This window comes from Conger conger, chromosome 4 (assembly GCF_963514075.1).
Source record: "Conger conger chromosome 4, fConCon1.1, whole genome shotgun sequence".
In the NCBI taxonomy this organism is placed as follows: domain Eukaryota; kingdom Metazoa; phylum Chordata; class Actinopteri; order Anguilliformes; family Congridae; genus Conger; species Conger conger.
In genome coordinates, this window is record NC_083763.1 from 20,843,439 (window position 1) to 20,857,961 (window position 14,523).

The following is a 14,523-nucleotide window of genomic DNA, read 5'->3' on the forward strand; positions in this document are numbered from 1 at the left end:
CCAGTGAGGCAATAGAAGTGTGCTGTGGAAATGAGTGGGAATTGCTTTCAAATTCTTCTGAATTTAATTACATACACTTCCGTCCGCATGTATTTGCACAGTTGGTACATTTTCTGTTCTTTTGGCTCTGTAGTCCAGTACATTTGATTTGAAATAAAACAATAAATGTAAGGTTAATGTGGAGACTGTTAGAGGGTATTTACATCCATATCTGGTGAAGCGTGTAGGACTTGCATCCCTTACATAGTTCCCCCATTTCAGGGGACCAAAAGTATTTGGACACTTGGCTTCTAAGCCGAAGCCAAGCTGAGAATACACCTGACTATTCAGAGACAGCTGAGAAGCCAACCGTCCAATTACTTTTGGCAATAAAAAGGGATGTGATTCCTAAATGCATCACCGGATATGGATGTAAATACTAATTAAAGGGGACAATCTATACTTTAACCTCACAATTATTGTTTCATTTCAAATCCAATGTGCTGGACTACACTGCCAAAGGAACTGTAAATATACCGACTGTCCAAATACATATGGACTGCACTAAAGGTACATTTTTCATTGCTGCCAGTTCTAATGCTTTAGGTTGAGTAAGTCCGTTGAATAGTGCAATGATAGTAAGCCTGTCTCACATCAGAATTAACAGCTCTCCTAATGAGATGCACGCAAAACAGTGCTGAACATAGTCGGTTGTTTAATAAGGATAATTAGATTTGAACGACTTGCTGTTTGGACAATGGATTAAAGTAATGCACCAATTAAAGTAATGCAGAATAATCCTCAGATGAAGAGGTAGGTAGTTCCTGTATTTAAATTACACTGGATGAGATTGCCTTGATTATATTAGCGTACATTTAAACAGGATCTTCACTGTATGAATTCCAACCAGTCACAAAATACACGTTTCTAAATTTAAAACGATTGAATGAATGCTGAAGGTCATATTATGTATGATACAGTATTATATAGCTCACTCACTCCACTCTGTAATATTTCATACATAATATAGATTTTTCCTATTTCTTTTTAATCTTCTCAATACAGAATACATTCCTGTCCTGATCTACTGCAATCACTGGAGTGGTGAAAGGTCAAGACTGGTTCAACAGTCAGTCATTAGAGCACTTGCCATTTCACTTTTGTGTTGGCTGAGAGGCCAGTGGGGAATGAGTCCAGGAGAGTCAGGCTCTGAAAGATCATGTGTGTTTGAACTTCGGGTCAGGACTTCCGAGGCCTTGCACATTGGCCAGTGTTTAGTGAGATGGACTTTGCTTTCCCATATTAGTGAATGAGCCACCAATGTTGGGTTGCCTGTTAGTACAGTCCTGTGCAAAAGTCTTAGGCACCCTAGATTTTTAATATATATTTGGTGTGTCAGTATAAAAGAGCAAAGTCTGCAGAAGAACTTTGGCAAGTTCTCCAACATGCTTGCAACAACCGACCAGCCGATTTTCTAATAAAAGTACCTAATAATTAGTGTACCTAAGAGAATTCATGCCGTGTTAAAGGTGAAGGGCGGTCAGAAATATTGATTTGATTTAGTTTTGCTGCTCTTGTAAATTTACCCATATTTAGAATCTTTCATTTACATTACATTACATTAATGGCATTTTGGCAGACGCTCTTATCCAGAGCAACGTACAGTTGATTAGACTAAGCAGGAGACAATCCTCCCCTGGAGCAATGCAGGGTTAAGGGCCTTGCTCAAGGGCCCAATGGCTGTGCGGATCTTATTGTGGTTACACCGGGGATTGAACAACTGACCTTGCGGGTCCCAGTCATGTACCTTAACCACTACGCTTTTGTGCATTCAGGAAAGGAAAAAAATAGCTAGAGTATGAGTGTGAAATTCAAACAATGTTCCAGCCTCTGGGCATATGTTGATGTGCATCAAGATGACTGTCTGTTTGAACATGATGTGATGAGTGATGGGTCCGGTTGCCCTGGCTATGCGTCCAGCTGATTATCAGTACGGGCAAGCAACAGTAATCAACCCCTAGAAATTGGGATTCTGACTGTGCCAGTACCAACTGTAGCCTCCGGTGCTACAGGACCACACAATATTGGCCGTGTCACTCAGGGAGCGATGATTTCTGTCAGCACGGTAGCCTACTCATTGTAGAAGACTGACTCCTCCAAGAACTGTTAAGACCTGAACCAAACCTTTGGGAACAACAAGCACTTCTGAGACGGTCAGTTAGTTTCTACGGCTAACATACATTAATTGCACAACAATTTTCACTTATGGCTGCATTATGGGAACAGAGATTCATCTCCTCTTCATGCAAAAGAAGTCCTTCAAGTTTAGCTAGCTAGCCTTCGAAAAACTTAAAGATAGTCTGTTATGCTGCAGTTGCACACCGGGGACCGGGGTTCGATTCTCGGTCCTGCCAAAAGCCAAGTTTGGCCGGCTCACGTGGGGCAGCAATAATTGGCTCGCTGCTCCAGAGGGAGGGACTTGGCAGGGTTATTAGATCGCCGCACAATAAGCACCTCGGGCGCCTCGGAATCACGGCAACGGGCACGAGACGAGACGGCTTGAAGAAGGCGTGTCGCTCTCATTCGGGCTGCCGAGGGATGGGGTACGGGCGGTACATCTAATACGACTACCTCCAATAGAGTCAGACGAGGTACAATTGGCTACCAAATTGGGAGAAAATCTGAAAAAAAAAAGATAGTCTGTTAGTTGTGGGACGATGTCAGCAGTCAGGAGGAAATGACAAGAAACCATAATCCACATATACACAGAAAACAAAAGAAATAACAGTTGATGAGCCTAAAATAATCAACGGAAACAGAGAACTCAAACCAGCCCAATAGGCCATTGGACCTGCTTCTCTTCACTGCATAAAATAACCAAAAGGCAAACCACCACACCAAAGAAAGCCGCAAACAAACCACGCCTACTCTAATATTTTAGCAGTAAACTGCCGTTATCATTTCGACATAAGCAGCTAAGACTAAAGGAAGCACTAAATCACAAACCTCTCTCTATGATGAACTCGGCAAACAAAAAAAAAGATTCCGGAAACGTGTCACTCGAACAATTAATCACTCACTTTGTCAGAGATCGACTGGTGCATATCGGATCCCCATAACAGAACCCAGTGTTCTGGAGCCGGCTGTGTATGTTGTGCAATCCATTGGTGTGATAGCTGCACAGCAGTGCTAGTGGAGTGCTGAGTAGCAGCATGCACGTTTCAGAAGACATATGTGCTGTCTGCTCTGTACTCAATTGCTGTACAATGTCAGATGTTGCTGTAATCGAACACTTGCTTCCCAATTTTCACGACAATAAAGCACTGGGGAATTATAATATGTAATATATGCTACAATTATACAGTAATAGGCTTCAATGTCTGTCAAAAATAGAAAATTATGTGTTTTAACTTATGTTTGCTTATTAAACACAAATAGGCCTTCCATAGCCGAAAGTGGATACAGCAGGCATGCATTTCCCTGCTTCTAATTTTATCTGATGAGTTTACATTATGCAGTCTAAACGTGTGTCTAAGTAAAAGTGCAGAATATTGAAGCCTTTGCCAGAGACAAGCTTTTTAACATGATAAAAAAAACAATGATGATAGTCATCGTTAAGTCATGAACATTATTCTCCATCAGAGAAATACAGGCACAATGAATCAGCTTTTCTGGTGGTCTTTTTTTAGCCTTGGCAGGATCTAAAATGAGAGCACAATGAGAGCTGTTTTCATTTAACTCTAGTGACAGCTGGTCAGACAGGGTTTTGTGTTATATCTCTGTACCTATACACTCAGTGAGCACTTTATTAGGTATTAATTGGACTTATTTTTTCCACATATTAAGTCTTCTACTGCTGTAGCCTATCACTTTGACCTGTTGTCATATGTAGTTATTGTTGTTACTGTCACCTTCGTGTCACCTCTGATCTCTCTCATTAACAAGGCATTTTTGCCTGCAGAACAAAAAACTGGATGCACTGGATGTTTTTTGTTTTTCTCACCATTCTCCACAAACTCTAGAGACTAGTGTGCATGAACATCCCAGGAGATAAGCAGTTACAGAAATACTCAAACCAGCCCGCCTGGCACCAACAATCATGCCACGGTCAAGGTCACTTAGATCCCTTTTCTTCCCCCATCCTGATGGTTGAACATTAACTGGAGCTCCTGACTCGTATCTGCATGATTGTATGCATCACACTGCTGCCATGCGGTTGGATGATTAGATAATCGCATGAATAAATAGGTGTACAGGTATTCCTAATAAAGTGACTGTAGTACAGTGCAGGGACCACCTCAGGAATAATTGTGGAATTTTTAGAATTGCTTATCTGTGAAAGTGCACACCAGTAGAATTTCTGTAGATGTTCAAAATACCGTGAAATGCTCCAAAACCAGGGGTTTACCCTCAGTATGCCTGTGGAGTATTGAACAATAAAATAAGAAGGCACAAATTATTTTCTACCTGAGGATATTAAATCAGTTTTGAATTTATGTGTTAAATGTTCTTCAATGTGAAATGATGTTGGCATGAAGACTCTGCCATTATGTAATTTCATATTTGGCACTCTGCGATGAGCATGCAGACTTGTCAAATTTCTCATTGAGGGGAGCCCATTCATTTCAGGTAAGAGGAAGGACAGCTTGTAGAAAAAAGAAACGGCTGCATCTGCTCCCGGTCAAAACCTCCCATCTGTAGCGTCTCTCCTTTCCATCAGACACATCGCCATAGGGCCGCAGGGTACTAGCCATGTTAGCATAGTCTCTGCTTGCTTGGGGGAAGGACAGTGAGTTGTCCTGTTCAAGCATCATTATTCAGTATTGGTCTGCAGCAGTGTCGGATCTATAAACTACCAGTTAAAATCTAACAAACAACATACAAATAGACAGGAAGGCTGCCTGACTTGCACAGTATTTCATTGTGAGGGCCAAAATGTTAACATCATTCTTCATGTACAGAGATTTCTTCACAGGACCTATTTATATTTCAGAGCAAAAGTCTTAAGCTGTCCCCAGCCTTTCTATTGCAGCTGGCATGGAGACGAATGAAAGCAATGTTCTTTCATTGGTGTCCAGAGAGGACACCACGGTAATCGGGTTTGCATTGGGACCTTGGAGCAGATTCTTATCTGTAAATGTGTTATTGAAAAGCCTGGTTCATAATGGAATGCGTTAGTAATGATACCCCTCGTTTAGAGCTCAGCACACTGTTGCCTCTTTATGTGGATAAATAAATTAGAGGCGATGTCAAGTGCGGTCGCGGTGTGTTATTAGCTGTGTGAAAGATACACACCCCCTTCGGGAGAGTTTGGGTACAGGGCTGGCCGGTTGGAACTCTGTCTAAGCTAATTATTCACTGACATGGCTGACATATAGGCTCAACAGTGCAACTGAACAGAGGTATATTTTTTTTTCTTGGAAAGAAATGATGGTGTTAGGATTATTTCTTCATAAGATGCGGGGATATTGAATTCACTGCAGAATGCACAAGTGTTCATCTCACCTGGGTTCCTGTTTTGTCCTTCGTCCATTGTCTTGCTTCTCGCGCACGGTTCATTTGTTGTCAAGCATGTGATAGAACTGGCACCCAAGGAATGTTTCACCTTTTAAGTGTCGCTGAGTTTTCTTGTCTGTGTGATTTTTTTTCCACAGATGGGGTACATTTATCTTGAGCTTAGATTAAAGCTGACACTGATTAATGAAATTAGCAAATGGAAACACATAAACTGCAAGTCTAGTTCTGGTTTGCGTAAATGTTTATGTTTAAAAGTACTTACAGAACATATGGAGGACATGCAAACTAAGCAGTCGCATTTCTTGAATTTATTTCCGCTCACGATGGGACCACACGCTTGAGTTTGTTTTTCCTCAACATATTGCAGATTTGCGGTGCACTGCCCGCCAGCGCTGGCGCGTGGAGAATTCACCCAGCAGACGGTGATGACATACCGTCGTTTGTATGGAGAGCACCGTAAAATAGCACAGCGTAAAACATAGCCCACCTCTATGGGCCAGCACTTCTGTTTCCAGTCTGAGTGGTGATATGTGTTCAGAGTTCCACACTTATGCCTGAGTACCTTTATTAGGTTTGGGGGTAATAGGATTGCAGCAGAGTGGGTGTAGCAGCTTTAGCCTGGCGTATATGTCTGTGCACGTATGCTCAGAGACACGTTGGACCATGAGGCCATTTTGGCCATTATGCCCACTTAGAGGGAGGATGTTTCATAGTGATTTTTTTGGAAGGTCTATGTCCCTAGTATTAGAAAATCTGTTATAGCATTGCGCCAATGGTTGCTTTCAACTATATTTGCTATCAATTGTTTTTTCACTCGTTATCTTGTTAGTTTTTCATGGTCTTCATCAGTTTTTATGGGGCCCGTCCATTCACTAGAACAATAGAATAACAGAATGAATCACCCAGCACAAAGCCCCTTTTTCATATTCTTTTATCCAGAATATTAATAAATAATGAGGATTAATTTGCATTTGTTAATGCATGGAAACTGGTGTTTGTATTTTTATGGTGTATACAATGTTCATTTTGCTATACATTGTCTGTAAACTAAAGGTTGCCTTCAATGAAAATGTGAAAATAATTTATTGTTCTTTGCCTATCATATTAGACAATTTGACAGGCTAGGAACAAGTTTCCAAGTGGAGAAATCAGTTTCTTTCCCGAACATTTTATGACACTGTTGTCTCCGTGTGAAATTCCAACTCTAAAGCAGGAATGATGAATGGACACTTGTCTCCTGCAAGAAGAAACTCTCTTGTTTACGTTTGAAAAATGCAGTTAGAATGTTCAGGTGGCTGTCTTGAGGACTAAGTCATTTTTATCTGAATCTTTTTTATTCTTTTTTTTTTAATATTGGAAACCAAGAGAGTTTTAAGTGAATTTATTCTGGTTTCTTTGCAATCCCCAGAATGCACTGTGAAGTTGCCACACCCATCCATGAGGGCTCTGTAGTCCTACAATGTATGTGGAATATAATTCCATGCGAGTCTTGAATAATATGGTGTTAAGACAAGCTGGCAAAACTGGTAATCATGTTTCGAAAGGAAAAAGACTTGTCTTGGCTGTCCATAAGACACTCAACTAGCAAGTATTAAGTAGGGAATTTTGAGCTGGGAAATCGCAGCTTACTTGGTGTGCTGCATGTTTGCTAGGTGCACTCCAAGTTTAAATACCAGAAATGATCCCAGCTGAATAAATACCTTCGGATTCATTCTGGGGAAATACTGGTATTTGAATGAAAGCCTTGGAAAAATAATGAACACATGTATAGAACGATGAGCATCTACCGTAGTAAGGGAAATTAACTGCATGTTTCATGACCTCAATTAGCCTACCAGCCATCTATCAAGCATTTCTCATTCAGCCAACCACGCGTTTAACTGAGAGAATTTTACATGGAGGAGAATTGCTTTTTACCCACTTGACCCTTCCTTTATGAAAAACAGAACTGCAACCTGATTCAGCAGGTAAAACACCCTCTGTTTTTGATCGGCAAACTTTTGTAGAAACGTTAACTCTGTTTAGTGTGTGTCTAATGGGATGTCGTCAGGCCTTACAAACAGCAAGTGATGGATTACCTGCATTAGTGTTCCCATTTTGGTTAGCTTTTTAAAGTTTTGAAGTTACCCTTCAAATTGTGTTCCACTGGAGTTTTTTAAATGCAGCTTCATTACCTCAGTGCATGAAAGGGGCAGTTAAGTATGACTCAGCTTGCCTTGCATACCGATGTCATCACTTTCAGTTGGCATTTTTATTTTTATTTGCCGCATCTGTAGCTATGTCCATTTTGTGTTGTGCAGGGGCGGGGAACTCAATTCATGGGAGGACATTTCATGCCAAATTCTTCTCTTAATTAGCCCAATCATTTCCACAATCTGTCACTTTAGTTACAGCTGTTGATAAGCTCACGAATGACAGCTCAGGACTGTTATGTGCCAATGTACAAGATTTTACAGTGGTGTAGTCTTGCGTGAAACCCAATTGATATACAGTGGATGCAGGTAATTTGTAAACTGAGCAAATGCAATTGGAGGAACTGAAAGTCAGAAATGGATATGACCCTCCAGGAACAGGGTTTGGGAGCACCCCCTCCCTCTCTTTCTCAGTGAAGTCATACACCATGTGAGCTCCACAACTGTATCCAGTGCAGCTGTCACATGGGGCTGCCCAGCCAGGGTCGGAGTGCTGCTGGGAAGAAATGAACACAAAAGAAGAAGAAGAGCTCTAGGGCAAGGGAGGCTGCTGTCACCGGGAGGTAATGGGCGTGAAAGGTGCGTTATTGTTCATGCGTTTTGTCTGTTTCAGAGCGCACACCTGGCCATCATTGACACGTTGATGATGGCCTACACGGTGGAGACAGTCAGCGTGGAGAGGGTGGTGTCATGTGTTCAGCAGTACCCCTGCTTCGAGCCTGACAGCGACGTCCCCTACGACACCGAGGACGCTGTGATGACCTGGATGAACAAGGTTCGGACGCCGTGCCTGAAATGGCCGCTTGCTGTTTGCTTCCCCGTCTAGTCCGCTAGGGGCAGAGGGGTGAACACTCCTCCGGCTTAGGAAGGCACAGTTCCAACTGCTGTCCCCTGGAGTACTGTCACATTGCAGCTCTTTCTCTCACACACACTCTCTCTTCTTTCTCTCTCTCTCTCCCTCACACACTCTTCCTCCCTCCCTCTCTCTCTCTCTCACCCACACTCTCTCTCTTCTTTCTCTTCCTCTCTCCCTCTCTCTGACACTCTCCCTCTCTCACCCTCTCTCTCTCCCTCTCTCCCTCTCTCACGCTCTCGAGCGTGTTTACTGATGGTACGTCAGGGAGCAGATCTCCACCTCCTGACAGAGAGCCCGGTCTGTTTACATTCTTGTGTGCTGCCTGCCTGCCTGCCTGCCTGCCTGCCTGAGTCTGGGGACCCATGCAGCACGCTGCTCCCCACAGTTGTCTAGCAGGACTCCGAGGCAGCTGCGGAAGTCTTTTTTACAAAATCCTTCCAAGCACATGTTACATAGCCAGTATGTTTGCTCACACTTAGAAAGGAAATGCCCTTGGAGACACAATAAGCCTTTGAGGGGAACTCCTCTGGAGAGATTGCGTTTTTGTACTTTGTTCTTTTTTTCCACAGTTCTTCTTTAAAAGAACATTAAATCAATAGGTCAGTATATACAATGGGAAGGAAAGCAGGTGAATTCTGAGGTGAGGAAACTGTTATCACTTTATCGCGGCTTTATCATTGTGCTTGAAAGAGAAAAGATAAGGTAAAGGTTATTGCTCCAAACCAAAAGTACAGCAAGTCCACATGGAAATGAATGATTTTCTTTTTAAAATGGTGATGTCTTGAAAACGGACAGAATAAACCTTATGTGGAGAGTTGGGATGGGTTATGAACTTATGGCTCTGAATAAACTGTGTTTTTCCTCCACCGTCAAGGTAAACGAGTATTTGAAAGACATTATCATCCAGGAGCAGAAGATGAGGGACACCCAGTGCGCCGAGCCCCAGGAGGCCCCACGGGTGAGTCGGTCCTCCTTGTGCTGCTGCGCCAGAGACCCAAAACATGTGAGCAGAGTTCAACCACAGTCCCCTCGCCACCGTTAGCATCCGTTGCGCGATGTATAGCTTTGGCCAGGTTTAATTACCTTTACACGGTAATTGTCAGTGCATGAAAATGATCTGTGGCTGAGATTCCATCAGCATTTGTTCTTAGCCTGACAATTAAAGGCAATAATTATTTATTCTTCACAAACTCAGTTTGACAAATTCTACACTGAACTGAGTTTGTGAAGGAAGTGTACACTTTTATTTACTTAAAAAAAAGGTCAAATGTTGTTTGAATCCCAGTCTAAGTCTGATACACAAATAATCGGTCAGTTTTCTAGTTGACAGCCTATTTGGCACAATCCCGCTGAAAGAATTTGTCTCAGTTATTTACATTCTGTGTTATAAAGTGCTGTAATGTACTCTTTATGGTTCAGAAGTATCCTAAGGAATGTATTTATCTCAGTCGAACCAGACTTGCAGTGGTAGTCATGTTTATCTTGGTGAATAGACTTTACCCATAGTTCTTGGCAGCTCTGGAACAGCATAGATATTACCCTGAAAAAGTATGATGAGCTTTCAACACCTTTCCCAGTCACATATCTGCAGGCTTTACTGCTGCATTGTCGTGTTTCCAGTTGTAACAATCCATATTAGTAACCATATTAAAAATGTAAATACAGATTTTTCATTTACATTTCAAACACAATATTACCACTATATATCTGAATCTGCATAACAATAATTGTAATTAATAAAAAGAAGCCCTTCCCTGAACCGTAAATGTAAATATTTATTGGAGACTAAGCAGTACAGAGACTGAAGCTCTAACCACTGCAGGTTCAGGATGGGAATAAAGGCTTCTGTTTTTTCCAGCTGTGTTAATCACAGTGCTTAAAAGTACCCAGGAGCGCTCCAGTAATTGATCTGCATCGCACTTGAATAGAGGCGTTTCTTTTTTTGTCTGGATGAATCCAGGGCAGTGGAATAATCCCCTGGGCCAGACGGTGGTGGAGAAAGCTTTCTGATGTTATCCCTTTGTCTGTGCCGGTGGACATGGAAAGGCTCTGCCTTGCCGCACTGCTAGGTTTAGTCTCCGAGCCCAGGCCAGCCATCCAGCATAGACAGAGCAGGACCTGCAGTGTGGGGCTGTGGGCTTGTTTACACTCCGCTGTGCGTATCCAAACTTGGGTCATGAGGCTACCTAACGCTACTACAGCAGAAAGATATCATATAGCACAGAGACCACTTCCTGCAGAGACACTGTCACATAGATCTCTGCCAATTCAATTCAATGTTATCTATATAGTATAGTTTTACAGAAGATTGTCACAAGATACTTTAAAGATTAACAGGCCTGATCAAACACCTCTAAATAGCAAGCACATGAGGTAAATAAACTCTCAAACAGTGGTGAGAAACTCCCAAATGCGAAGAACCAACAGAGAAACTCATCACATGTTTGCATGTTCTGCCCGTGGGTTTCCTCCGGGTATTCCGGTTTCCTCCCACAGTCCAAAGACATGCAGTTTACATTACATTACATTATTGGCATTTGGCAGACGCTCTTATCCAGAGCGATGTACAGTTGATTAGACTAAGCAGGAGACAATCCTCCCCTGGAGCAATGCAAGGTTAAGGGCCTTGCTCAAGGGCCCAACAGCTGTGCGGATCTTATTGTGGCTACACCGGGATTAGAACCACCGACCTTGCGTGTCCTAGTCATTTACCTTAACCACTACGCTACAGGCCGAAACTGAAAATTAATGGGCACTGTCCCTGGTAAATAAATAAATAAATAAAATTTAAATAAATTTTAAACTTAGCCCACATGGACCTCTCCCAGCAGAGAACCGGATCCTATCAGGCCCACAGCACGCAGACCTGGAGTCTGTGCTGAGAGGCATAGTTACTGCTCCAGTACGCTGGCCCACACTCCTGGAGTCTGTGCTGAGGGGTGTGGTTACTGCTCCAGTACGCTGGCCCACACTCCTGGAGTCTGTGCTGAGAGGCATAGTTACTGCTCCAGTACGCTGGCCCACACTCCTGGAGTCTGTGCTGAGGGGTGTGGTTACTGCTCCAGTACGCTGGCCCACACACCTGGAGTCTGTGCTGAGAGGCATAGTTACTGCTCCAGTACGCTGGCCCACACTCCTGGAGTCTGTGCTGAGGGGTGTGGTTACTGCTCCAGTACGCTGGCCCACACTCCTGGAGTCTGTGCTGAGAGGCATAGTTACTGCTCCAGTACGCTGGCCCACACTCCTGGAGTCTGTGCTGAGGGGTGTGGTTACTGCTCCAGTACGCTGGCCCACACACCTGGAGTCTGTGCTGAGAGGCATAGTTACTGCTCCAGTATGCTGGCCCACACTCCTGGAGTCTGTGCTGAGAGGTGTGGTTACTGCTCCAGTACGCTGGCCCACACTCCTGGAGTCTGTGCTGAGAGGTGTGGTTACTGCTCCAGTACGCTGGCCCACACTCCTGGAGTCTGTGCTGAGAGGAGAGGCATAGTTACTGCTCCAGTACGCTGGTGTACCCGCGCAGACAGAGCTTTGATGGTGGCGCATAGCGCTGGTGACGAGCCGCTGCACTCCAGCTGCAGGTCGGAGAGACGGGGGCATACGCACAGCGGTCTCCCTTCAAGCCGCTAGTCGTCTGAGCCGCTGAGGCTAACGCGACCTGTTAGCACAGGGGCTGCTGCGCTCCGCGCGGCCTGAATGCAGCCCGTTGTGCAGTGCCTGGCCTCTCTGGAGAACAGGACCGCACCAGCGACAGGGCAGAGCTTTGTGTGTCTCAACAACAGAAACCCTCAACTGCTGCCTCCCACACAGGGCAGGGCCCAGCCCACAGGGGGCACTGTTCCCTCTGCGGGGGACTCTAGAGTGTGGTAAACCAGGCGGTGAGGCTCTAAACACAATGCACGCATTCAGACTTTTGGATGCTATTGCAAGAGTGTGAAAATATAAACATTTGAGCATAAGGGAGCTAATTCAGTACAGTGATGTGATGTGAATGTTGGACAGTATTGCAAACTGAATTGAGTGCTGTACATATTGTTCTCTGTATGTAGTGATTGAAATGCGACAGTGTTGTGATGTGAATACTGTTTTGGGATAGGAACGTTGTGTAGTGTTGGATTCAACATGTTGTACGTTATTAGTGTTGGGGTGATTTACAGTGTTGTGATATGAATGCTGTACTGAAGCTGCTACTAGTTCCTGAGGGAACTTTACTCTCTATCACTAAAGTGTGGTTATCAGACAACAAGAGCTGTTTTGTTCAGCGTGTCCTGAAATTACACACACACTTGAGGTCACGTCTAATCAAATGAATAAATAATGTGCTAATCCTTTTGAGTTGCAAATCTGTGCTGAGAGGAATTGAAGTGTATCATGATTTGTCATAGTGTGAGAAGCGGGCAGGTTGAATGTGCGAATGACCCAGCCAGGACACACAGAACGGTGAAGAGGAGAGAGCCCTGTACTTCCCACACTGTGTACTGGCTGGAGGGAGGGGGAGAGACCACGGCCTCTGGATTTTACAGATATCCAGGAGGTTATTCTTCCTCCAAGTAACCGTTTCCAGTTGGGCTAACCGAGTGCTTATGCTCTAATGCTCCACCTGGCTGAGGGACATACTATCAGGATTGGTCACACCTTTGTCAACAGCTCTTTGCCTTTTCCTTTTTCATTTCTTTCTCCCAGACTTTCACAGACGAGTATTTTCTCTAAAATTCAGACTGAGGGCTGTCACTGTGTAGTGTTTAAATGTCAGTACACACCCTTTCTCATTATCCTGTCTGTCTTGAAAAAGACATTGTGTGTTATATCCATCACATGAATTGTGTTAAAGAATGCATTTATGGAATGGCTCAAACGTCTTTGTTTTGCGGTGGATACCAAGGTGTCCAAAGGTCAAGCAGACACAGGAGAGTTCTTTCAGATGTAAATGTTAGCCATTGATCATCTAACAAGTTAACTAACATTAGGGAGACTTTAATCTGCGTTCAAAGAGCCCGATAATTCAATCATCTGAGAATGCCAGGTTTTGTCCGATGGGTTTGTGGGTTTGTACTGTACTGCATTAAAATAATCATGCTTCAGTGGAACCCATAAAGGCTGTGATGTAATTGCACACTTACTGTTATGAAAGAATTGCATTGCAAGCCCAAGAAAGGAAAGCCATTTGGTTTAAGAATTCAATTTGCACTCGTAATTAACATATAAGCACAGGGTTTCTTTGCTATTCCTTTAAGAACAGAAAATAAAGAATCAATTTGATCGAGTGCGAATCGGTTCTTATTTTCTTCTGTAAAACTGTTCGCAGGTGGCAGCTTCGGTGTTAATGTGTAAAGTGTTAATGTAATGATGTGTAAAGAGGGAAGCCTGTGAGTGTTTGTATGGAACAGTCTTAGGGATGAATGCCTTTGCTGGTTAGCTGGTTTTACTGCGGGAGGTGCATCAGGAGATGTACAGGGGAGAGGGAAGAGGCTAGCATTTGGGATGGGCTTTTCTCTCACTGTTGTTCTTGACTCTTCTCCCTGTCTTTTGTCTTTCTGTCCTCCTTGTTTTTCGGCCCCATGCTTTTTTGGGCTGCTGAAGTCTCCAACCAAATGGTATTGGAAACTGGTTCCTGTAAGTCAGCTTTACTTTCCCTCCTTCATCTCCCCCCCCTTCCCTTCCCTTCCCTTCCTGTATACCTCCTTAACGCATGTCTTCTCTGTGTCAGAAGCCCCATCCAAAGCTTCCCATCCCTCCACCAGTCCCTGCTTAAATCCCGGTCTGCCTAGCCTCCGAGCATTGTCACAGCACTGCGCTATGCATTAGCACTAAACGTGTGCCCAGCAGCTTTTAGGCGTAAGGAGGTTTTGATCTGTTTATGAGTTAGCACGGCTCACTTTAAACACGCCCGTGTACAGTAAATCCAGTTCATTTTCTCACATATTATTCACGGTACTGAGCTCCCGCCCTAGCAGAACATCCGTGTGAAGTTAACGCATT

General features: G+C 43.7%; 1 protein-coding gene across 7 annotated transcripts in view; it reads left to right on the forward strand.

Moving 5' to 3' along the window:
• Positions 1–14,523, forward strand: part of camsap2a (calmodulin regulated spectrin-associated protein family, member 2a) — a 49,356-nt gene that overhangs the window by 16,527 nt on the left and 18,306 nt on the right. For 6 of the 7 annotated variants that reach the window (XM_061238217.1, XM_061238221.1, XM_061238219.1 and 3 more), the window contains exons 3-5: positions 8,302–8,463; positions 9,419–9,502; positions 14,125–14,157. In XM_061238217.1, coding sequence (XP_061094201.1) covers positions 8,302–8,463; positions 9,419–9,502; positions 14,125–14,157 — 279 coding nt within the window. The remainder of the gene's footprint in view (positions 1–8,301; positions 8,464–9,418; positions 9,503–14,124; positions 14,158–14,523) is intronic. The other variant, XM_061238220.1, reaches the window with a different exon arrangement.